The sequence below is a fragment of the Spodoptera frugiperda genome, chromosome 5 (assembly GCF_023101765.2).
Source record: "Spodoptera frugiperda isolate SF20-4 chromosome 5, AGI-APGP_CSIRO_Sfru_2.0, whole genome shotgun sequence".
Lineage (NCBI taxonomy): Eukaryota > Metazoa > Arthropoda > Insecta > Lepidoptera > Noctuidae > Spodoptera > Spodoptera frugiperda.
In genome coordinates, this window is record NC_064216.1 from 9,940,242 (window position 1) to 9,967,810 (window position 27,569).

Below are 27,569 nucleotides of genomic sequence, written 5' to 3' on the forward strand. Positions count from 1 at the left end.
ATTCACCTCTGATAGAAATTGGAGAACATATTTTAGGGTTCCCTCTATCTGGCAGAATTTTAATGCTCCGAAATTTGTTTGGCATAACACACTTGGCAGAATCTTCTTTAAACGAATATACATATGGCATAAAAATCATTTAATATAATTATTGTTTTGTCGAATGTTTATATGTCCGAATTTACAAAGGCATACTTTTAAGATGGTAGAATTTTATTTCGCATAATTACGTTTGGCAAAGCTTAATTTTGCATAATTTTGTTTCACATAACGTTTATTTAGAGCGACGATTGTTTGGCATAATTTCACTTGGCATATTAAGAAGATGGTAGAATAAAAGTTAGTGAAGTGACAGGACCGAATCGCTGCAAAACCGACTGCACGTAGTCTTGTTTGTCCTACCCCTAGAGTGCAATTTAAAATCGCGTAGGCGCGGAGGGGCGAGGCGGCCCGCGGGCTGAGGAGCAGGCGGCTATGAGCGAGCCGCCGCAGCTGAGGCTGGCCGGCGAAGCCGGCCAACAAGCCGAAGTTGCGGTGGTGAGCGAAAGCCGTCTGCGACGATTAGCGCGCGTGGGGCCGCCGGAGCCCCGCAGCGCCGGAGCCGTGACAGAAACCATGCTTGCTTGCATGCTGTTTGCTTGCTGCATGCTTGCTTGCATGCTGCATGCTTGCATGCTGCATGCTTGCATGCTGCATGCTTGCATGCTTGTTTGCTTGCTTGCATGCTGCATGCTTGCTTGTATGCTGCATGCTTGCGTGATAGATGAGTCTTTCAATTATTATGGATATTAAAAGTATGCCAAAAGACGATTCTAACTGTGAACATTCTGAGATATGATGGTTCTACTTTTTAATTATTATGGTTATGAAATTTATGCCAAAAGACGATTCTGACAGTGAACATTCTGCAATATGATGGTTCTACATTTCAATTATTATGCGTATTAATTTATGCCTAAAGATGATTCTGACTTACAAAATTATGCGTTTTTAATGTACATATTACAAATGATGGTATACCAAATGATTTTCTACGAAATGAAGTTTCTGCCATGCGTTGTTATGCAAAATAAAATTATGGACCCCATATTTTAGGCATACTAAGAAAAAATCCTTAAACGTCAATAAGATATCCGAAGAATGAATGCCCGAATCACTCGCTATAGGAGACATTCAAATAATTTTCCTTTCATACCATATTTTCTCAAAAACATTTTTCCTTAGAAATGGGTCAGCTTGTCATGTTCTTCACAAATTAATCTTTGCCTCAGTTAAATAGACTGTGAAGTCGACACTTCACATTTACTCGTCTATTTTGATAAATAAATGTTGAATAAAATTAAACCCACAATTATACTTAAGAGATCAAAGAAAATATAAATGACGAGGCTGTGGGCTATTAAAGATTTATTTCAAGGACGGTGGTGGCTTTTGATTGCCGTTCTGGTCAAGTGGTTCTGGAACTGAGTCAAGGTCCCATCTTTGATTTCTTACTTATACATAACCAGATTAGCAGCCCGTGAAGATGTACAGCTAAACTATGAACCTATTCTATGCCCCTAAAAGGTTTTACTTTAACTTCAATGCTCAGTGGGTAGGTTGGAGATCACAGTTTATAACGTTTGTTTATTAAATTATGTACAACACACAGATAGAATACAGGAGAACATCATATATAGGTACACAAAGGGTTGCTCCGTGCGGGTTTCGAACGCCACACGTTGCGCGCCGGCCATTTGCCAGCCACCGCTCCAACCTTGCAGGCAATTTAGTGCCTAAATGCACTACATCAAGGAGGTACATCAGTACTGCATATTCCCGCAAAAATCACCCTACAGTCAGGAAAAATTATAGAAAGTAACACACTGTGTGTAACCAATTAAAATAATTAATAAAAAAATTAACAAAACTTAATACTAGAACTATCCTTAAAACCACAGTAGAAAACTTATAAATAATAATATATTAAATAATGCATCTTAAGAGGCTGACGTTAAATGAACTCTCAAAACTCAACGAACAAAGCCAGAGCATTTGCGTAAGCGGATTTTACGATACCATTCGAAGTCATGGCATAATCTATTCTCATATCCATTCCTAACAAAACAGCAAACAAATCAATCATTCGTTCTCTTTTTACATAAAACTTATATTTTCTATCGACAGGACAGATTGTTTAGACACGCAATTCGGACTTTTCAAACATTTTAACTAGTTTATGATAATTGCTATCAACATTAGCAAGGCAATTCCCTTTCGTACACGTAATGATCACGTCTGCTGTTTTACGGCATAGACGCCTGAGTGCTTATGCTCGCTTTTAAAATAGACAACTGAAAACATTTGGTTTTTATGAATTTTCTTTTATTGTACATAACACTCGTTGGTCGCGTGGTCGCAAGTGCGACTGCCGGACATGGAGTCTCGGATTAGAATCCCGGTTCAGGCAACGCATTAGTGTTTTTTTCGGGTTTTCGAAAATTTCTCAGTAGTTGCACAGAGTCTGGAATTGTCCCCAGTATTTCGCGATATGCTCACTCCCACATGGGACTTATGACACAAATGGTGAAAAATGTACATTATATAGCGGCATTACGTGCCGTAATGTGCACCTCTGTTTACCCCTTCGTGGATAAACGGGATCAAAAGCTAATGCCCGAACCCAAGCTGCGGACTACCTAGCAAGCTCCGGCTCAAAGGCAGGGGTAGGAACGGGGTTTAGACAGAGATTCTAACACTCCCTCTCGCCTCACTCAAGGCGGGAGAAGTTAAAGGACGATTTTCCGCAACCATAAAAACAAGACGGGGCGGGTCGTTTATGCGGTACGTATATTGTGTGGCAGCTACCTGGATGTTCCCATTCAATCTACAACCTTAAATTGTTACAATGATGTTCCCGAAAATGTACGCGAAATGGTATATTTAAACCTTAAATAAAACCGAAGTTATTTGTTCCACAGTTTTGGTGCCATAATAAAAAATGCTTAAGGGGTCAAGTACTACCGGATTATTAGATTTTTTCATATTGGGTGATGTCCTTTCATCAAAATCCGTTCAGTAGTTTCAGCGTAATAGACGGACAAACATCCAAACAAACAAACTTTCACATGTATAATATTAGTGTGATTTCTGTGGAATTCAAAGACACTGACTAATAATCGTATTTATTACAACTTAAGTAATTTAATTAACAAGTCAATCTAGCTTAGAATATATCGAGGTTTGAAATACGCAATTTCCTAAATCCTGTCAACAATATAATTCAGATTTCCCACACAGACGACGTGTTGTATAAATATTATCATACAATAAATCATACTCAATTTTCATCGTATTTGCTTTATGCAAGATTTACTAGTAAGGACTTGTTCACATTTATGTTTAAAATTTACTACCTATCATAATAATCGTTTCCGACGCATGGCGTAAGTGCGTCTTTTGGGTCTGTGGACGAGCAAGAGCAAGGGTAGCTCGCCGCCTGACCAGAACCAGACCCGTGCGTACGGCGCGTCGCGTACCGTGCTCAAGGAGCCGTCAAACCACCACATATGGGGCCAAATAGGGCTGATGCCTGATCCGGAGCTGCGGACTACCTAGCGGGTTTACCGGCGCTTCGCCTCGAAGAACAGGAGTAGGAATTTTTCGATACCCACTTGGCAACCCCATAGATAGGTACATAGCCATATTTAGCAAATGTACCTTAATCACTAGTATCCGGAGCTGCGGACTACAGGAGTAGGAACGAGGTGGTTTTTACTCAGTAATGGCAGCCACACACGATACAGTATACTTGCGTATACAAGTATACAGTATCGTGTGTCGCTGCCATAAGAGTCTGACACTCCCTCTCGCCTCGGCCAAGTCGTGAAAACACATTGGATTGATTGTCCCCAACAAAAACAAAAGAAAAATCATAATACCTAGTCGTTTTTTTGTAAAACTCCTCTTTCATTAAGGTCGACAGATTTTCATATTGATGTTATATAATCACATCTGTACCTACCAATTTGGAGCATGACAATAGTGATACAACATCACAGAATAAACATCAATACAAAAGTTCTTGAAATAGAATAAAGAAATTACATTAAGAAATTGACAAAGCAAACAAACTGGGTAGTTATACAAGACGTATATTAAATACAACAAAAAAGGAGTAATACAAATAGAAACCCAATTTACTTTAGCCTACAAATATAAAACCCGCATTACGAAGAAAATCTGACAAACGAAAAATAAAATTGAAATCACATAGTAATAGGTTTAAAGTCAATGCAAAAAATCTGTAAACTTAGTAATAAATAATAATGTGACTGGCTCGTTGGTCGAGTGGTCGCAAGTGCGACTGCCGAACAAGGGGTCTCGGGTTCGATTCCCAGGTCGGGCAAAGTATTACTGGGCTTTTTTCGGATTTTCGAAAATTTCTCGGTAGTAGCACGGAGTCTGGAACTGTGTCCAGGATATGGCAATAAGCTCACCTCCTATTGAAAAGTGAGTGTACAATGTATAGCAGTATTACGTGCCATAATATGCACCTCTGCCTACCTCTTCGGGGATAAAAACGCGTGACGTTGTGTGTGTGTAAATAATAATGTCGTGGTGGCCCAATGATTAAGACGTTCGCTTCTCATGCTTAAGAGTTGAAGCTTACCAACGGCAAAGTACCAAAGTGACTTTTTCGGAGTTATACATATCTACTTTCTTTAATTATTGAAACACCGCTAACTAACAACTAACCTGTGAAGGAAAACATCGGACTTATAATTTCTAATTATAAATTTGAATACTCCAAAATGCCCTTCAGTAGTTTCAGCGTGATTGACGGACAAACAAACTTTCACATTTATAATATTAGTGTAATTCAACTCTACTAAGGTTAAACACAGAGTCTATTTAACATTAAAAGGTACACGGTAGACTATGGTTTATTTATAAGTCGGAATGATCACTATTTGTATCATTAAAACCTAAAACGGGATATTTACCGATATTTCAGTTCATCCGTGATCATGGCGCTTGCAACATTGCCGAAATATCTGAAACTCACATATATTGAAACATGGTAAATATCCTATTTTACACTTTGAAAAACTATATATATAGTTTATTTTACTAAAGTAAGTACTTCTTACACGTATACGGAACTTGCTTAATGTAAACAGGGCCTAATATTGTATTGTTCATACATATTCAGTGAGTAGGTTATAAGACGAACTTATCCACCACGCTGCGTCTACGCCACAAGAATTAATTAGGAGGTTGATAAAGCTCCTATTTTCTTTAAATTTTGCCGACATAACACGTCTTTGTTATTTGAAGAGATGGAGCGTATTAAAATTCAATCAGTATTCGCCAATTAGCTACATGTCTTCTAAAATTGTTCATAGGAGCTCATATTGTTCATTCTTGTAGATATCAGTTTCATTTTTGTTACATGTTTTTCTCGAGTAATTTCTATGTCTCATATCTTAGAATTTTCGCCAGACTTCGCTAACGCTGAGTGTATTTAAAATAGCAAAACTTATTGATACTGTAAAAACACTTCGTACTAAGCCATAACTTTTACACCTACTAAATTAAACTGAAATAAATAAAAACACCTACATACGGATTATACGGATCACCTGATGGTGGTTAGCAATCGCCGCCGCCCATGGACACTTAAAACACCAGAAGCGGTACAAGTGCGTTACCGGCCTTTTGAGGGTTACGAATTTAAGGGTTGTTAAAGTAAACACGGCTCTCCCACACTTTGTTGGATAGTCCATTTATCGAGAAAGGTTATACCTAGGCAATAAAACATCACGCTACGATCAAAAGGAGACGAGCAGAGCGGGTGATGCCGCGAGGAAGTAGCTAGTAAATAATATTTGTTTAACTGCCACGAGATTGCCACAAACAATGTGTACGCGGACATTTTTCTTTTCTGTCCCTTTCCAAAGTATTTTACAGTTATATTGACGTCGAAATGGCGACCAGAACGTTTCATCAACTCGATTGGTCCCCTGTCAAACACAGCTTAAGCATTAACGTAGTTTTTATATGAAAACGTATTGTAAAAGGAAATAGGTTTTTATGTTAACAACAATATAACGAAGAAAATGAATGACATATTACTGAATGTGCCATAAAATGTTTGTTGCTATGTACAAGAAATAGTATGTCGTGGTTTTCTCTTACATATATTTTGCGAAAGTTCTTAAAAGATTGTCGGTGACAGATGGCTTACACTTGTCATTTAAAGAACATCGGGCGACATACCCACGGCGAACAAAAATAAAATTAGGTACGGTGGATAGGCATAAATCTAGTTCACAATGGTATAGTTCCCATACAATAAGGAGAAATTGGACATTTAAAAAATATTTATAAATGTTTTTGGGCAATAATTGAAGAGGAAAAAGGGAATCTAAAACAACATATTTTTCTCTTAACTTTTGGCGAAGGACTGCGAATGATGACGAAACTGCGATGTAGTAAGATAAGCTAGCTACCTGCGCGAGCGCAACATAATACCAGTTTTAAGACTATGGGCGAGAGTCTTGACGGATTTAGTCTGATTGGGTTTATAAAAATACCACGGAGTGATATTTTAACTTACTGAGCGGTCGTTTAGTAATTAGGAAAAATAGTCAACTTAAAATATCATTTTCATTTTACTAATTATTTCCATTTTCCCATTATTGTGAATCAAAATAACTACACAATATTAAATATGATTGCAAACACTATCATTTAAAAATATTTTGGTTTATGTTCGCGACTTTTAAAAAATCGGGTAAAAAACGCCCGATGTCCTTTGAACTTTAAATCGATTGTCGTATGATATTTTCATAATGGCAACACAAAAAAAACTGACGGTGGGTGGCCAGCGTGCGGTCCTCTCGAGTCGTAGCTAACCCGCCGTAAGCCCGTGAAACATCGTCGCATCGCGCGATTGCAGCTCGCAGTCGGCGCGCCGTAAGCATGCTTGTAGCTAGCGGTAGCCACAATTCGATACCACGCCGTGCCGGAGCCGTGCTAGTTACGTGTGCTTTAAACTTTATATGTACTTAAATATTAATTCTACAAATATAAATACATGTCTATCATATCTCCAGGCCTGTAAGACACACGCCTCTAATTCAAATTTGTAATTATACTGCTCCGCTATTCCAAAATAAATTGGCCACATTTGCACACAGCTGTTCTTGTTCCGGGTACAAAATGTGTCGGTGTAATTAGAAACACGTATAATATTTTCAACCCTTTGTTGTAAAGGTAACTGAAAATATAACAATAACTTGATTAATTTTATAAGCGTCGATTGTTATCTAAGTTACTTTTTACTTGAGATGAAAGCTACACTCTTAGTACCTAAAGTGAATAAACGACCTAATAGACTAAGAGCCCACGGCACCCAGACCTTTCTTAAATTAAAAGCTAATTTTTTCGCCGCCCATGAACACTTGAAACACCAGACGCGTTACAAGTGCGTTACCGGCCTTTTGGGGGTGAGGAATTTAAGAGTTGTTGTGGAATTGGGGATTGGGGTGGGGGTAATAGAGCCTCCGGTAACCTCACTCACACAACGAAATACAACGCAAGCGTTGTTTCACTTCGGTTTTCTGTGAGGCCGTGGTACAACTCCGGTCGAGCCCGCCCATTTGTGGCGAAGCATGGCTCTCCCACACTTACCACTTGTCTATTTCAAGTTTAAAAGAAAAAAACAATGTACATACAAAATGTTCCTTACAAACACAAGCTTAATAAAACACTTCTGACACAATTAACGATTGCCGTTATTATTGTCAATGTTTAGTGTTGCCATAAACCAGACGGCAAACAGTTGCCAGTAAATACCAGTGGTTGTATATCAAGAAGATTTATTTTTCTTACGAGGCAGGTAGAAGGAAAAGTTAACTGATGTTTTATGTAGTTTGTGTAACAACTGTTAGTATGATTAATTACGAATTTGTTTTCGGTTGTTGCTAGCACAACTTTTAAGTTTTTTTTTATATTTATTTTTTGGATACAACGTCACGCCTTTTAAACCCGAAGTGGTAGGCAGAGATGCACATTACGGCGTCTAATACCGTTATACAATATACATCCACTATTCACCGTTTTGTGTAATAAGTTCTATGTAATAGGAGGTGAGCCTATTGCCATATTCAGGGCACAATTCCAGACTCCGTGCTACTACTGAGAAATTGTAGACCCGGTAATCGAACCCGAGACCCCTTGTCCGGTAGTTGTACTTGCGACCACTCGACCAACGAGGCAGGCAAAATATTATTTTTAAAGGAATTGGTATCGTATCGAATAACGTTCACATTTAGATCCATTCTAAGAACTTTGAAATAGATCGCGAACGAGTAGTGTGTCCTTTATAAAGTCCACATTTCCTATATATATAAAAAGAAACTGCATTGCGTTCTGACAGGAAAACCTGACTCAAAATTGCAATATGTACAAACATTTTCTGAAACCTATACGCTGCACATAGGACAGTATTCCTTGACTCCCGTTTCCTAGAACTAATTTCTGACTCAAAGGAGCTACAGATCAAAGTATTGAACTGTACCCTTAGTACGAGTTTGCTTTACGTTGAAAGTAATCAAAACGAGTTGGCGTTCGACGCTTCGATTGGCCGATTCGAATAAACCAGCTATGTATGGGATTACAAAGTTATTGAAAAAGTTACAATTCCATGACTGCATTACATGACTGCCTCGTTGGCCGAGTTCAAGGGGTCTCGGGTTCGATTCCCAGGTCGGGCAAAGTATTGCTGGGCTTTTTTCGTTTTTTTTCGGTTTTTATGGCAAGTGGCTCACCACCTATTACATGGGACTTACAACATAAATTGTGAAAAGTGGGGGTACTCAGTGGCATTACGTGTCATAATGTGCACCTCTGCCTACCCCTTCGGGGATTAAAGGCGTGACGATATGTATGTATTACAATTTCGTAGCATCAAAGCAAATCAAATCAGTCACATAATCATGGTAGGCAGTCATTAACGACTTATAATAATAGGCTTCAATAAGTGTCACACAAACTAAACAAAGCTGATTACAAAACATAAACCTAAAGAAATATTTCAGAACACGACCACTTTTGTGTTACTAGTTTCTAGTAGGTATGCTACTTCCAGCCAGTAATATTTTCCACCAGTAGCGCTTTCGACATTTTCTCGCATTCATTTCCCAACAGGGAAACTAGCACTGGGTACTTCTGAGCCCCTAACGCGTTCAAACGGTTAACGAACATTTTCAATTCCCCCTTTATACCTAGACTTTGAACTTTATGGGTTTGGAATAGAGTTTAAAATCTAGTTTTTTGTATTTAGATGAGGCTGAGTCTACACTCATGGCAACACGCATATCCTGAAAGAGGGTTGAAGGAGGATCGTCTAAATATTTAAAAAGCCCTATTATATGAGTCATAAGGTCTCTTTTTATCTTCATTTTGTTTCCATACATCGCATGCAATTTGTAATCAGCTTCAAGTCAGCATTTCTTCTCCTTTGTTAAAACTGCCATTGCCTTGAGCCTCTTTAAATAACATTATTGTAGAGGATTTTCGTAAAATTTTCTTTGTAGAATTTATGATAGTCATTTATTGCGAAATGTGAAGAAATTCCAAAGAATCACATACTTTAGGTACTTAATAGAATCACTGTAATTTTTTTAGTTGAAGTAGAACAAATATTAAGTTTTTGTCTGCCTCTAACTTTGCGCATTTATCGAAACTTTTATAGTTCATCTAACTAAATAAAATATACTTAAAAAAAACCTAAAACCTTGATCAACAATTGCACTTACAAAAAAAGTCAATAAAAATCATCACCATCAACAATTCTTTTTTTATGAGTAGGGAAAATCGTCCAACGACTTCTCTCGCCAGGCGAGAGGGAGTGTCAGACTCTTACTGACTAAAAACCACCCCGTTCCTATTCCTACTTGTCGAACCGGAGCCCGGGTAAGCCCGCTAGGTAGTCCGCAGCTCCGGCCATCAACATCTCTGGATTATAGAACTCGCCTGCAAATGATATTCTTTCTTATGGATTAAGCCGGTAAATAAACGAACGGATCACCTGACGGTAAGCAATCGCCGCCGCCTATGAACACCCGAAACACCAAAGGAATTTAAGGGAATCGGTGATTGGGAAGGGTAACTGGGCCTCCGGTAACCTCACTCATACAAACGAAACAAGCGATGTTTCACGTCGGTTTTCGGTCAAGCCGGCCCATTCGTGGCGAAGCATGGCTCTCCCACATTTGTTCGTTGTTCCAATCCCCACTCTAGAGTAGTATAAAATATATCTGTAATAAGAATTATTTCATATAAATCTATAAATGTTTGACAAGGGCACGGACTGGAGTCCATGAAGAGCATTATACACTCACAGGCACATTTAACCGCCCACCTTGATTTTCTTGATTTTCTCATACACTACTTAAATCTGGGAAAGTTTGATATTTTTTTTAAAAACTAGACACATTTTGTTAATTAAATACTGTGCAGTAATGTTAAAAACTGAATTTATTCATCACTTAAATAAAAAAAAAGATATATTTAATAGAAAAGTCTTGTTTTACAATATTTGTTATTTTTCAGTTTCTGGGCTCATTTATTGAATTTTAATAATGGGTGTTACCTCCCCGGGCTCTGATGACTTCTTGCAGTCGGTTTGGAAGGCCACCAATGACATCTTGGATGTCGGATTGAGGGAAGTTGTGTCACTCCTGAACTGCAGCAATCTTGAGCTCCCCAATCGTCGTTGGTGCGGGAACCCTTGCTCGAACTCATCGTTTAAGGTTGACCCAGATGTGTTCAATTGGATTGAGGCCAGGGCTGCGTGCTGGCCACGGGAATATTCGTATACCGACCTCGTCCAGGTACTGGGCCACTATTCTAGCGACATGACATCGTGCATTGTCGTGCATTAATTGAAAATTTTCACCAATAAATGGTGCAAATGTCACGATATGGTCTTGAAGACCCTCTTCCAGATCCCTGTATGCAATAACACTACACCTATCAAACCCTACAAGATCGGTACGAGCGTCGTAACTGATGCCGCCTCAAATCATTATTGAACCCCATGATAACCCACAGTTTCCATATCGTACACGGGGCAAACCTCCCATTTGGTCGTATACACTCGCTGACGCCTATCTGGACCTCATAGGGCTATTCTGCTTTCGTCTGAAAACAGAACGGCCTTCCATTGGTCTGTAGACCAGTTTGCGTATTCTGGCGCAAATTGAATTCGCGCTCTACGGTGCTGTGTGAGCAATTCTGGGGCACGTGCTAGACGAAACGCAGTTAGGTTCCTCTCTGCCAACCTTCTTCTCGCTGTTCGTTCACTTACACTGAGATTTCTCACTTCAAATAGGCGAGTTCTAACCTCGGGAGTTGTGGTAAAGCGATTTCTCAATACATTGTTCACAATGAAACGATCGTCCTGAGCCGATGTGCACCGATGACGGCCTTGTCTCGGTCTCCGCGTGTAGGAACCCGTCTCCCGAAAGCGTCTGATAGCATCCCGTACAGTGATTCGAGGTACACCAAGCATCCGAGCAATGCGACGTTGGCTGTACCCAGCATTGGCAAAAACTATGGCTCTTGCAGCTCCAGTTGCATCCAGTGGCACTTTTATTCGATTACAATAATCAAGGGGGTGCAGGAAGTTAAGCAAAATGGTCATCACACCAAAAAAAGCAGGATAATCGGGTTAAAACTCACACTAACCCGATCGCTGAGAATGTAAAATTTCGACTAAGTTACAAAAATGCATCTGAATGCACGAACTTCTAAAAAAATAAGGGTCAAAGTGTTTAATTTATTGCCAAAATAGCCACTTGAAACATAACAGCCATCGGGATAAACATTCCTTATCGCAAACTAACGCGGTGACGTATTTCTAAGGTGGGCGGTTAAATGTGCCTGTGAGTGTATTTTAATACTAGCTTCTGCCCACGACTTCGTCCGTGGAAAATTAAAAATTTCGGTTTGTACTACCCCTAGCATTTAGGGGGATGAAAAATAGATGTTGGCCGATTCTCATAGATACCGGTTAAGCACAAAAAAATCATCAAAATCGGTCAAGCCGTTTCGGAGGAGTATGGCAACGTAAACTGTGACACGAGAATTTTATATATTAGATATAAAAATAAACATATCAGTATATACCAACTTCTATGCTGTCACGCGGCTATAGAATAATCTTAGGTTGCTTCTAGGTAAGCGCGCTCTATCGTCGACCGCATCGTCGCTTTCCATCAGGTGAGATAGCGGTCAAGCGTGAACCTATAGATAACAAAAAAAAAATAGAACATTATTATATTTAAGTAACACTATTTATTTTGTTCACAGGAGGCAGCAAGCGAGCCACTCGACTGACGGTAGCCACAGCTATCGGCATATGGTTACTTGCAGCCCTGCTAGCCACCCCAGCGTATGTCGGCTCGTACGTGCGCGCGTTTGTCGTCAACCCCACTACACAAGTAATTTGTTACAATTTTTTTTTATATTAAATGGGCCGACGTTTGGCCGCTATCTCGCCTGATGGTAAGTGATGATGCGGCCTACGGTGGAGCACGTCAATAATCAATCACTTTTTTATTTGATAAGTACTTTTATATTTCGGTTAGGTTAGGTTGACTGCACGGTTGGCGCGGTGGCTGGGCAACAGGCTGCCGTGCAACGTGTCGCGGGTTCGATTCCCGCACGGAACAACTCTTTGTGTGATCCACAGATTGTTGTTTCGGGTCTGGGTGTCATGTGCATGTGAAATTGTATTTGTAAACGCACCCACGACACAGGAGAAAATCCTAATGTGGGGCAAAGTTATTTAAAAAAAACGATTTCTTGTAATTTACTGTATAAAAGGCGTGTTTGAAATTAATTCCTATGTAGTGTCCCATATAGGTGTTTGTAGTGACCTCATAAATACACTAGCTATTAATGTTTATTTCATGTCTGTTAATCGCGATACAGACCTTTGGAAGGAGTTTATAAAAATATTTGTTGAAAAATAAGGTGGTGTAATATTTAATATTTTAATTTTGAACGTATATTACTTAAAACTACGCTCAAGAACCAGTTATTTTTGTTGACCTTTTAAAGTTAAAGTTGGAGATAATATGATAGGTATCATCCGGCATTAGCATGAAGCATGCAGAGATTCGTAAAAAGAGATGAGGTCATATCATTCTCAGAGCTCATTTACCCAAAAACCACTTAACAGGTTTGGCTGTTATTTGCAGAAGTAAATTCTAGTATTTTCAACCCATGTGTTAAAAGTGGAAATAAGCTTTATAAAAAGTGCACTAGGATACAACATCATACTATCATTGAAATCACTCTTTGTACAAAAAACTACCATATGGCTCGATAATGGTGCAGGGATCGAGTTACATCGCGATAATATGTTCGTCTGCCCTTTTGGCCTCTATACATTAATTATGTCAATAACTTAGTGTTAAACGATAAAAAGACAAAATGTATTAGATTTGTTTTGCCAAATGTTAAAAGTAATAAATGTGATATATTATTGAATAGTGAGAAATTAGAATTTGTAAAAGAGACTACTTTCCTGGGAATCACCGTAGACGACAAATTGCAATGGGGTCCTCACATTACATCTCTAGCGGGACGATTAAGCTCTGCAGCTTATGCTGTCTGGAAAATCGACAGTTAACTGACATAGACACGGCAAGTGTACTTTAGTTACTTCTATAGCATCATGTCGTATGGCATTTTACTGTGGGGACAGGCTGCTGACATTGAGTCCATTTTTATCTTACAAAAGCGCGCCGTCAGAGCTATATACAATCTTGGTCGTCGCGAATTTCTCAGGCAAAAGTTTAAGGAGATCAATATTATGACCGTTCCATGTCAATTTATCTATGAAAATATTATGTACTAGCTTCCGCCCGCGACTCCGTCCGCGCGGATGTCGTTCTTCGCGCGGAAGTTTTATTTCTCCATTTTGAGTAACTCTGACATTGACATCTTATAAATATCTATTGGACCCAAATACGGCGAGGCCCATAATAATTAGGGAGATTCCTCTATTGAGCTACTGCTGTTGAGCTCGCGTTCTGTAGAATAAAACTGAAAAAATAAGATTTTTTCTACGTATTTTTCCAGGATAAAATGTATCCTACCCAGGATAATAAGGTATAATTATACCAAGTTTCATCGAAATCGAACCGTTAGTTTTCACGTGATGCTAGAACATACAGACAGACAGACAAAAAAAAATCACATATTTGGGTTTGGTATCGATCCAGTAACACCCCCTGCTATTTATTTTTTCAATATTTTCAATGTACAGAATTGACCCTTCTACAGTATTTATTGTAATATGAATATGAATGAATGAATGAATGAATGAATGAGAGTGTTATAATCGTAAGAGTAGACAAATATAATCAGAAAGCTCCGAACTGCTAAGCTATCGGGAGTTATACGTGTTATTGTGAGTCAACCATAAGAGATAGACATTTGCTGTCGTGGAATATTTTTTAAACAATTTTAAGGAGAACATTTCCGTCATACGTTATTTCTGTGTAGCTTTAACCATTAAGGCTGCACACGCGACGGAAGCTTAAAAAATGGAGTAAGTTCTCCTGTTTTCCTAACATTTCCCTTCACTGCTCTGCTCCTATTGATCGTAGCGTGATGAAAAGTATACTATAACCTGCCCAGGAGTATGAAGAACAATTGTACCAAGTTTCGTTGAAATCTGTCGAGTGGTTTTTATTTCTATAAAGAACATACAGACAGACAGACAGACAGACAGACAAAAATTTTTCTGATTGCATTTTTGGCGTCAGTATCGATCACTAATCACCCGCTGATAGTTATTTTTGAAATATATTTCATGTACAGAATCGACCTCTCTACAGATTTATTATAAGTATAGATGTTAGGAAAAATCTATAAACTAGTTTGGTAAAGTTTCTGACAGACATAATTATCAAACAAGACATAAGGATAGATTGTGCCAGCCATTCTTTAGATTGAAAAAATAAGTAAGTCTTTCATGAGATATGTTTGCTACATGTTCGCCAGAAGTAGTAGAAACCATATACATTGCCATTGCAATCTTCTCAAACAAATCGTACTAAAACATAAACGCACATATTTTTAAAACTTGTATTTTATTATTAGTACACAATCTGTCGCCATACTAAAATCAGAATACCATTTCGCGCGCGCCTCAAAGAGCCATCAGACCACCACAGATGAGGCCCAGTCGGGCTGATCCCTGATCCGGATCCGCAGACTACCTAGTGGGTTTACCGGGGCACCAGTAGTAGGAACGGGGTGGTTTTTAGTCAGTAAGGGTCTGACACTCCCTCTCGCGTCGCCCAAGGCGGGAGAAGTCATTAGATAATAACCCCCTTTAAAAAAATTGTTGAGTTTAAGCGACTCTGCGCTGAAAATATATTTAAAACGTGACGTTTCTCTAGGGCACCACAGTTCAGAATATTATTTTTGATGTTACCATCTATTAATACATGAAAGCTAGAACAAAGATGTATTATCTATAGGTACTAATATCTATACTAATATTATAAAGCTGAAGAGTTTTTTTGATTGTTTGTTTGTTTGAACGCGTTAATCTCCGGAACTACTGGTCCGATTTGAATAATTCTTTTTGTGTTTAATAGTGCATTTATCGAGGAAGGCTATAGGCTATAAAACATCACGCTATCACCAATAGGAGCCAAGCAGAGCGGGTGAAACCGCGCGGAAGTAGCTAGTAACTTATAAAGTTATAATACAAATAATAATAATAGGCAATGGCCAAAACATTTTTATATTTAAATTGAATTGTTGAATGATTTTTAAGGGGAGAAAATGATCCCCTTTTTACTGGGATTCTCCTCCTTCTGCGAAGCCCAAAAAAAAGTTTCGTTTAGTCTAACTGGCAGATAAGTAAATATTTATCTTTTGAAACAAATGTTACAACTAAGTTATCTGCTGTAGTAAAACAAGCCCTTGAAGTTTACAAGATCCTACAGTCAACAAGAAACCTTATTTGTCACACAGTAAAAGTCGAATTAAAGTGAAGTGTGATTTACAAAAACTTCTAAGCACTATCTAACTTTGCTTTTCGAGTAAGCCTTAAGTTTAGATCACCTAATATAATAATACCGATTGGGTGACCTAATGCAAGAACATAAGACTTAGGCAAAACAATAAACAGGTTTCTGTGCCAAAAATAAATATACCTGATGGTATTTTTGTCGCTCTTTCTGTCTATAACAAAGCAGTCTAGACATTGCTTAAAGGTCAAAAGGATAAATTAGTTTAGCAAGTAAGGTGTGTCTTAAGTATCTTTGTGGAACTGTTGCGTTGTAGTTTTCTAATAATATTGTAGCTATTTTTATCCCCAAAATTCTGGTAAATTATTATAAATTTTAATGGACTAGAAGCATGCATCTTTAAATTGGAACGTGGCAAATTCAATCTATTTTTGTGTCGAAGCGAGTGAATGCATGTCTCTTCTTTTTTGTCAGAATCTGGGTACTTGCGGACTAACTTCCATAATTCTAAAATATACAACGTGTAACAAAATACCCATATACATCAAGAAGCGCTGATGAATACAGGTTGAATAGAATCTCTACACAAAGTTTCAGCTTAAAATACGATTTAAAAAAAATAGTACCAAATACTTGGTATGGCATGGTTCTTGGTTTCAAATGATACAAACGTGTCACAACACTACAGGGATCACTCGCTAATATTACGAAACATTTCTTCTGTAAATCTGATCGCCTAGTACTTGTCTACCTAATTTTAATTCGCGGCGCGTGTGTAGGTATTGGAAAAATTCATAACTTGGTACCATGAAAACATGAGTTTAAAAATTCCTTCCCGTATCGTTTGTTATGTTATCTAGAAACTGTGCAATTGATATGTATACCCCCTTTTTGTTACAGGTCGTATAAGTATATGATATTTATATATAATATAATATTGACGGCCTCGTTGGTCGAGTGGTCGCAAGTGCGACTGCCGTACAAGGGGTGTCGGGTTCGATTCCTGGGTCGAGCAAAGTATCACTGGGTTTTTTTCGGTTTTTCGAAAATTTCTTAGTAGTAGCACGGAGTCTGGAGTTGTATCCAGTGTATGGAAATAGGCTCACCCTCTATTACATGGGACTTATAACACAAATGGTGAAAAAGTGGGTGTACATTGTATAGCCGCATTACGTGTCGTAATGTGCACTTCTGCCTACCCCTTATAGGATTAAAAGCGACGTTGCTTTTTTGAGAATATTTGTGTTTTCTGAAATGAGATTTGCAATTATCAGTTTGTGCTATGTTTGTAATAATACGAATTATTTTTAACCGACTTCAAAAAAAGGAGGAGGTTCTCAATTCGACCGTATTTTTTTTATGTATGTTATTTTCTGTAATATAAGTAGGGACTGGGCATCCGTACTGTACCCTACTGTATATACGAATATACAACCAATATAAAACAAATAAATATAAAGGATTTTGTTAAACACAAAATTAGTTTTCTTTTATTTTTTTAGTTTTTAAATTTCCTACTTTAGTTATAAATTATTTAATTATTATGTTGTAAACCTTCGTTTTAAAAACTAAAAACACGTGTTAAAGTGCGAATCTCCATTTTTACTACTCCTAAAACTTTGTACTCAATCTGAAAAATACTATGGTGAATGGCAGCAAAATCGGTTCACACAAAAATACGTACGTCTTTTTTAGGGTTCCGTAGCCAAATGGCAAAAAACGGAACCCTTATAGATTCATCATGTCTGTCTGTCTGCCTGTCTGTCCGTCCGTCCGTATGTCACAGCCATTTATTTCCGAAACTGTTGGGCCTACATAGTTGAAACTTTGTAGGTTGATGTATTTAAGTAACCGCTATTCGAATTTTGAATAAAAAATAAAAAATAAAAAAATTAAAGGGGGCAAAAAAAATATATGCTGTAGATTTCAATAGAAACTAACAACGAAAATAGGTTTGAACCCAGATATCACTATTAATTTTTAAGAAACAAAACATTTTCAACAACAACTTTGTCGTTCATACAAACACTATGTAAAACCAAGTTATTTTATAACTTTTATATTATGTCATCTACTTACTGTTACGGAACCCTTCATGGGCGAGTCCGACTCGCACTTGACCGGGTTTTTTTTAAATCGGTCAAAACCTTGAAATAAGTAGACAAAAAGCAAGAATCTCATAATTATTTACTTGAACATAAAAAAAAATCACACATCCTGAATTCATTTCTCTATCCATTTCAGTTTTTAGTATGCTATCCATACCCAATGGAGTGGGGTGAGGGGTATCCACGAGGGATCGTCCTGATGCGGTTCTTGGTGTACTACTCCCTGCCGCTGGCCGTCATAGCCCTGTTCTACATCCTGATGGCGAGACACCTGGTCCTGAGCACCCAGAACGTGCCTGGAGAAATGCAGGGGACCCAGAGGCAGGTGTGTACCTTTTTCTTTTTGATGGTGGAAAATCATCCAATGACTTCTCCCGCCTTGGGCGAGCCGAGAGGGAGTGTCAGACTCTTACTGACTAAAAACCACCCTGTTCCTACTACTGCCCGTCGAGCCGGAGCCCCATACCCATCTGTGAGGTCTGGCTCTTTGAGGCGCATGCGTAACGCGACATTTGTATATAGCCTACCAAGTACTTTTAGCATATGATTTCATGCTCGTACGTAATCGAAACAATGTAACCAAGAATTGTATTGTGAACCTGATTGAAAAAGAGTAACCTATGGAGTTTCTTACTCGTTCTACTCCATAGGAATCTACACTTTGGAACGATCAAATAGCTTCACTAGAGGACTGACCGACAGACAGACGTTATTAATATTATTATATTTGCTTTGACGTTCAAAAGTGCCTTCCTGGTCTAATAGAAATAAATAATTTTGACTTTAACTTTGTACATTTATCGGTGTTTACGTAACTTTTCAGATGCGGGCACGAAGGAAGGTTGCAGTCACAGTGTTAGCCTTCGTCTTAGTCTTCGCTGCGTGCTTCTTACCTTCACATGTGTTCATGATGTGGTTTTATTACTGGTAAGTATCCAACCATGCGATTTTTCAGTAGAGGCGCTGATATAGTTCAAAGTCTCCTAACAAATCTAAGTGTGGGAGAGCCATACTTCGGCACTAATGGGCTGACTCGACCGTAGTAATACCACGGCCTCATAGAAAACTGACGTGAAATAAAGCTTGCATTGTGTTTCGTTATACGATTGAGGTTACCGAAGACCCAATTATCCAGTTTTCATTATCGCTTAACCAATAACACTATAAGTTTAATTATGCACTATGACATAACACTTTCCTAGATATCTTCAAAAAACAGATATACAGTATAGTATTACAGACTAATATAATATACCTGTAATATTCCATTAACCCATTACTGCTTCAACATACACAAAACTTGTCTAGAAGTCACGTATATACTTAGAGTACTTGCCTAGTTGAAACCTCACGTGTACTTTGATACAGCTAGTAACGTGATACGTGATCTATTGACGTGACGTGACGAGACCATTGACGTGACGTGACGTCATAATTCAATAAAATATCTTATCTCATCTTTCACGATGTGTGCTTAGGAAAGGGTAGATGTCTCGAGAACGAGACAAATTTTTTTAGAACGTTTTTTGTATCATGTGCCCTTCTTGTTGCATTATTAGTTACCTACCTATTTTTAAAAGACTACCGTATATTTATTGTTTAGTAATATCATAAATGCCGTATGGGGAGACGTCTTATGACTTATTTTAAACCACATATTTTTTATCATCTTGGCTGATGTACAGATACACGAAAAATGAGCGAAATAAGCTCAGTAGTTAAGCGAAAAAGTTATTATATGAGCTTATTTGAACACTCTTTACAAATACGGCATTATAACAGCAGCACCGCGTGTCCGTAACATTCCTAGACAACCTAAGACATTACAGGTCTTCTGAAGTCAGGGTATATGGAGCTGTTCACACAGAATTTAATACTTTATTAAATTATTTATTTTGTTTGTTTTTTTTAATTTTCTGTTTTTGTTGAATTATTTAGTTGTATTATGCTTCTGTGGACGAGTACTACTTGTAGTTTCATTTAAGTCATAAGATTGATCTCCATACTGTACCTATACAAAAATGTGTTGTGTTTCTTCATGACTTTTGAGTCTGAATAAAGTTAGGAGGCAAAGGAGTGATATCCAAGCTGTTCATTGGCTTTGATCACGCGGATAAAGCTACGGGAAACAGCTCGTTATTTTAAAACCTAGAAGAAGCTTTTTTATAATTCTGTGGAACAAAAAGTACATAAATGTTGGTAAATTCATAATATTTATATCAATTAATGAACATTTATCGTAGACTAAAAAACATTTTAAAATGTCCAATCTGCACACTAAGACTGCTTGCTTGCCAGTCGTAAGGATTTCGATTTTCAAAATTGTAATGTTTTTTTGTCTCCTCTTCAGCCCAACGGCGCAGGAAGACTATAATGGTTGGTGGCATGCACTGAGGATCATCGGCTTCTGTCTATCTTTCCTCAACAGTTGCGTGAATCCAATAGCCTTGTACTGCACCAGCGGAATCTTTAGGAAACATTTTAACAGGTAATAGTTTTAAGCGAATTCTTTTTTACATTTAATGGGTCGACGTTTGGCCGCTATCTCACCTGATGGTAAGTGATGATGCGGCCTACGGTGGAGCACGTCTGCCCATAAGCAACCTATTCACTCGGGCCTTGAAGACACCCAGGTTACAACCATCAGGAAACACAGACTCCGGCAAGGAGTTCCACTCCCTAGCAGTTCCTTTCCTGTTGATTGCTACACATAGGTGACGACGTGTTAGTCAGAAAATCTCAACGTTATGGCAATAAACGTCTTTTAAACCTTTTGCTAATTATAACGTTTTCAATTTTGACTGCACGGTTGGTGCGGTGGCTGGGCAACTGGCTGCCGCGCAACGGGTAGCGGGTTCGATTCCCACACGGAGCAACTCTTTGTGTGATCCACAAATTGTTGTTTCGGGTCTGGGTGTCATGTGCATGTGAACTTGTATGTTTGTAAACGCACCCACGACACAGGAGAAAATCCTAATGTGGGGCAACGTTTTTAAAAAAAAAAATTTTGATTGACTTTAAGTATGTGATCTAAATGCACTTGTAAATCCATGTTTACCTCTCACTGAACATGTTTATATCTAAATAGTACAGGCCAATGTCACCCCTAATTCGTGTCTCAAGAAGGCTTCAAATATATGCCTTCCCATGAAATTCCTTCCGTTCTCAATATTTTCACCCCTACCGTCCACGGCCGAAGGTATTTGAATGCCGTGACGCGGAAGTTTGAGCCTTTCTGACGCCAAAAGGATAGTTCACATTGTCTTCGGTGTTCTGGTAGCCAAAAGGATTAGTTTTACCAGTAATATTAAAAGGATCCCTTGTCATATACATTGAAACATACATCTTTATCTGAACTTTTTTTGTTTTATACGTTTCAAGCGTTTTTATAGCGGTAATGGATAACAGGTTAATTATCTAAAAAAAGAATTGCGTAATTCTTACAACTTCCTAATTAAATTTTCGATGCCTATTGATATTACTCATTGTGCCCATATGTGCTGATTGCTTTCCACTATTCACTAAATGTTATGTAGGTTTATGTCCGTCTCTATCGAGTTCTTTTTCGATAAAACGTTCGTCTCATAAATTTTCAGGTATCTTCTATGCCGAAGCAGTTCGACGCACGGTCCAAGAGGTTCTTTGTCTCTGTCGACATCAAGAAGACTGCACTCTAGCAGAAAAACCAACATCAGCATGGTGCCAAGAACGTAAGATTATTTTTGATGTTTTAAAAAAGAGACTTCGAAATCAATATAATTATTATCTGGCATTCTCTTTGACAAATTTTACCTAAATAAGTAAGTCTATGGAGTATCTGAGCAGTACATTTTAACTGCGTACTTGTAGGCCCTGTCTCAGTCGATTAATGTCCCTCGCAACCGATTTCAAATCAATGAATGCTAAGTAAAACGAGTAATTTACGTCTCTTGCCCCATTTTCAAATAAAAGAAAATATGACATACTTATCACTTAAAAATATCTTCATTTCCAGAACAAGCGTTGGCCGTGAGAGCAGCATCAGGCTCCTGAACAATGGCTCCTCAAAACTCTGAGGAAGGGGTCGTGGCCTAAGGTCCACGGCGAATAACAACCAAGAGAGGTCCAAAGAGAACTATAGCAAATCATTTGTCTATAAAACGGACGGTTTGGCACCATTCCCAAAGTGTTGTGAAAACGAAAATGGTGTAAAACTTCTAGAAACTAATTTTGATGGCAAAGATGTTAGTAGCACTGAGAGCTTCTTCTTGCCTGTTGATAATTTTCGTTCGTGTTAGTCTGAATTAAGTCTTAAGACACTATTATGTAGTTCAATATTGAATACCTAATCCTATGTGAATTTAATTCTGTGTCCTTGAAATACTACATGTGATGGATGATGGTTCGTAGAACTATTGAATGTGATTTTTTACATGTATCGTTGGCTTGCTTTAATGTAAAAAATAAACTCGAAAATAATAACTGATAAATTTCAAGTAACGTTCAGATATACTATTTTGAATTGGAGTTTGCAAAAAGCAAGGATAAGTCATCCTTATCCTTGCTTTTTAATTTTATCCATATTTATAAGTGTCATATCGAATGAAGGGACTTACATTATTATATTCTGCTAGCCTTTTTTGTAATTGTCAATTCTAAACATTCTAAGTAAGCTCAATCGCATTCTCGCCCGTCAATGGTCGAGATTATCACCCACATCCAAAAACATGGCGGACCTATTACCCCTCCAATCTTCCCAATCCCCGATTCCCCAACAACCCTTAAATTCCTTACCCCCCAAAGGCCGGCAAGGCACTTGTGACACGTCTAGAGTTTCAAGTGTCCTTGGGCGACGGCGATTGCTTACCATCAGATGAACCGTCTGCTCGTTTACCGGCTTATTCCATAAAATAATACCGCGAGCGAGCTCACTCCGAATGTTTCGAATTGACAATAATACAGAATAGCCTAGCTGAACCAAATAAATTTTGGAACCAATGTACATACCTACGTATGTAGCTTACTTACCTACAGACGAAAATAATAAAACGACTGCCTCGTTTGTCGAGTGGTCGCAAGTGTGACTGCCGGACAAGGGGTCTCGGGTTCGATTCCCGGGTCAGACAATGTATTACTGAGCTTTTTTCGGCTTTTCGAAAATTTCTCAGTAGTAGCTCGGAGTCTGGAATATACCCGGTGTATGGCATTAGGTTCATCCCCTATTACATGGGACTTAAAATACAAATGGTGAAAAGTGGATGTACATTGTATAGCCGCATTACGTGTCGTTATGTGCGCCTCTGCCTACTCCTTCGGGGATAAAAGCCGTGACGTTGCATACACGTTGCATACGAAAATAATACACGATAGCACCGTTCTTTTATTTCACGTACATATTAAGTTCCTAGTGTTGTTTTACTTTTAAGTCTGGCTCCCGTATTATTAACTTAACAGAAACACCCAATTCGATAGCACTATAGAACAATAATGTCACATAAATATTTATTTTGGCAAATAGAATAGAATTCATGGTTATTATTTATTTACAAAAGCTTAATCACGGCACGTATTTTTATAAATTACTAGCAAACCCTGCGAACTCCGTTTCGCCACCAATGATTTTCCTGTTTTCCTGCTTTTCTCTTGAATTTTTCCTGAACTTTCTTTGCTATAAACCTCACGGAGCCCGAGACCTTTCCAACGAATGCAAAACCGTGGAAATCGGTTCGTGCGTTCTGGAGTTATAGCGTCAGGAAGGAAAACCCGACTTATTTTTATATTATAGATTACTAGTGCCTAACAAAAATGTAATAGCAACAAGTAATTCTGCGAGTTGCTTTTGTTATTTGGGGAGAAAAGGCGTGACGTTACATACAAAATATGTATTTGCATATGTAACTATTTCAGTTTCCGACATTTCGAAAAGAGAAAAAATTGGTTTTTATCAACATCTCCTAATTTCAAGGAACCATTTAGCTAAAATAGGTGACATTTAATGACATTTTAGTTTTAACCAACATAAGGGTGACCTAACAGTACCTAAAGCTGTCATCGTCGTATGCTGGAGCAAAGATATGTGCGAGACACGTGTTTTCTATTGTCTCATATATTATAAAGTCAAAGTCAAAGCATTTATTTCAATTAATCCTAAATTAGCACTTTTGAATTGTCCGTCAGTTTGTTCGTCAGTGAAGCTAGGCGCTCGTTCCAAAGTGTTGTTTCGAATGGAGAAGAACGAGCAAGAAACTCCATCGTTACTCTTATATTATATCCGCAGACGAAAGGTTAAGGGATGATTTAAGAGGGCTTGGTGATAATGATCATAAGTAGTCCAATGATAAATAAAAAAAGCCATGTCCATCATCTTTTTTTTATATTTTACTAAAAACTGTCATTACATTACATATCCGAACATTGTAAATAGGTTGAAAATTAATATTTATTTAGATTTAACAACAACACCTTAAACGTAATAGTGGCTAATGTTTTTTTTTTGCTCACCAGATTGTGCAAATGTAAAAAAAGGTTTTTGGCCAATCACTGCAGTTGTCAAATAATGAATGACCAATGGTGTGACACTAGCTAATAGGGATGATGACGGGGAATGAAAATTCAATATTAATTTTATCCGTCAATTAGGTAATGAAAAAATATTAGACACGTATTTTTATTTTGTCATATAAGATAACAATCCTTAGATAAAACGAATCAAAGTTTAGGAGTGGGAGCGAATACGTCATTTCTACGTATAAAACGTACCTAGAATTGACGTCACGTGATATTTAAAATTAAAATCAATATAATATCTTCGAAAGAATTTGTTTGCGTAAGAAAATAAAAAATACGTGTCTAATATTTTAAAATAATCTACAAGACGGGTATTAAAATAAAAATTTGTCATCTACGCTATAGTCATATTCCCTATTGGACAAAAAGACGAGAGGTTCATAGGTACTAGCTCATCTGGTGAGGAAAAAAACAATAGACCCTACTATTTACTAAAATTAAAATGTTAGCGATAAGGGAGTTGTATACTATGTAATTATTGTAAATATATATAATTATGTTTAAACATAAAACTTATGTATTAATTGGATTCAAATCCTTCTTGTGTTAGAACGTTCTTAGTTTTTATTAAATTTAGTTAATTTTAACACGTTCTTTTAATAATGTATTTTTCTATTGTTTAGGGTCGGTTCATATCTGACGTAAAATACGTCGAGTCGTCGGTACTAACGTATCATCGGTTGAGTTTGAACGGTCAAGTGTTTTTCTATACATTTGTCTGTTCTGGCGATATGAACTAAGGCGTTTATCCACCGCCGCCGTCACCGGACTGCCACCAAGAACGAGATTATTTCGGGCCGAGTTTAATATGACGTAACGGCGATCGTTTGTCCACCACGATCGATTAGTAACAAAATAATAACTGAACTCGTGTACGGTGCTACGGCGACGGCGACGGCAGTGTATGGACAAGTTTGTGGCGACACCTGACTAGTGACAGATGACAGAAGTCGCACATAGACTATCGACGAGCAAATCAACGGATGACGTCATAAACATCCTGCATCGCACATGTAAAGTTTACATGCGAATTAACACGGATAGAAAATCTCAACGAACAACAGTTGGGCAGAAAGCCCGCCAGGCTGAACACCTCGCCTGGTCGGAGGATCCTCCTTTTCTTAGGGAACTTTACTCTCTGTTCCATAAAAGTTCATACGTGTTTTGTATTGCCGGTACATCGGCCCGTCAAAACGGGACACGCGACTAAGGGATGCAATGTAAATGTATGTAGGTACCGCTACTTCGGCCACTTCAGCGCCGTCATCTCGTCCTCGGTGACGGCAGCGGTGGACAAACGCCCTTGGAGTTTTCATAAACCAGTCAAAGACTGGAGAAATATTAGTATTGTTCGTCTAGTCATTACTTGCCTCTTTTATACTAATGAGTGTACATAACCTACCTATGTAATGAATATGTTTAACGAAACAAGAATATAAAATTATAGTTTTTAATAAATTTGCTGTGTTATTTGTAGTTTTAGTAAGTACTAGCTTCTGGCAGTGGCTTTGTCCGCGTTCCTATGAGATCCTATCACCCAAGTCACCTCCTACCCAGTCTGTATACCAAACATCAAAATCCGTTGTGTAGTTTCAGCGTTAGTGACGGACAAACATCCCAACAAACTTTCACATTTATAATAACTACATATTAGTATGATATTTAAAAACGAAGCAACATTATGTTTATGGAGATTTATTTTACTCTACTCCAACTTAATTTTCTTTCACAATTTTAACCGACCTTACTTTTTACTTAGGAGTACTTAATGTGTGTTTTATTTCCGATTACTAAACAGATCAATGTGATCTAATAAATTGATTTTTGACATTCAAAGATTTCGGTACATTACCTAAATAAAGTTTGAATTGCTAAATGAGTTAAAAAATTTTTGGTTTACCTTGCTTTTGATTTGATTGATCACAACTACTATTTCTGCAATATATTTTAACAGAAAAAAACCCAGCAATTATTTCGCAGCATACCGAAAAAAGTTCGCCAGTCGCTTTTGCGACCATTCGACCAACGAGGCAGTCTATAAAAAGTTAATATATTAATAATAGCCGAATAAAATTACCTAGTCAAGAAATGAATATTTCATAATTTCGGATAAGGTATTGTAGGTAATTGTGTAAATAAAAAACAATGTTAAATTACGATATTTTATTATTTCACTTTTAATATTAAGATACAAAACGATAAAAATATTATTCTTCACAAATGCATGGTCACAATTACTAATTATTTAAAAAAATAATTTAATATCAGACCTTGTCATTAAAGCAAAGTAAGGAACAAAACTATAAAAAAAAAATTACAAAAGTACATACAAGTAGAAAAATTACGTAGTTTGAGAGCAATAACAACATAATAAATTAATAAACATTTTAATAACGTTCACTTCAGATTAAAAAAAAATATCGAATTCATATTAATTATACTTTCTTGGGGCAAGTTCAATAGGTAACTAGTTAGCGGCCCGCCCGCTAGATGGCGGTGTGGCGCTTAAGAGTGTCGCCCAAAGATACACCAATACAATACAATACTCTATTTCTCTTTTTGTATTCTTGATAGTATCTTTATAGTCCAGTCATTTTGGTAATAAAAAAGGGGGTTAAAAATTATTAATACATAAATTGTAGGATTTTTTTTTCTAATTTAATTTTGTACAAATATTTTTTTCGTAAAATGTGGCGGAAAGGAGATATTCCCAAAATACCGTTTTTAGGCGCCATTTTTTCAATATGGCGGCGCGAGCGGCGGTGGTACGAGGTGGCAAAGAAATTCGAAAAGAGCATACCCAAATCAATAAATTAACTAATTTTCAAAACTCCCGGAAAACTTTCCAGGTAAAACTACCAAATGA

General features: G+C 37.7%; 1 protein-coding gene across 1 annotated transcript in view; it reads left to right on the plus strand.

Annotated features, from left to right (window-relative positions):
• Positions 1-26,171, plus strand: part of LOC118271772 (neuropeptide CCHamide-1 receptor) — a 202,901-nt gene extending 176,730 nt beyond the window's left edge. The window contains exons 5-10 of the mRNA XM_050693646.1: positions 12,364-12,494; positions 18,294-18,482; positions 18,981-19,084; positions 20,508-20,645; positions 21,754-21,867; positions 22,152-26,171. Of these exons, the coding sequence (XP_050549603.1) occupies positions 12,364-12,494; positions 18,294-18,482; positions 18,981-19,084; positions 20,508-20,645; positions 21,754-21,867; positions 22,152-22,212 (737 nt within the window). The 3' untranslated portion in view covers positions 22,213-26,171. The remainder of the gene's footprint in view (positions 1-12,363; positions 12,495-18,293; positions 18,483-18,980; positions 19,085-20,507; positions 20,646-21,753; positions 21,868-22,151) is intronic.
• Positions 26,172-27,569: the final 1,398 nt, after the last annotated feature.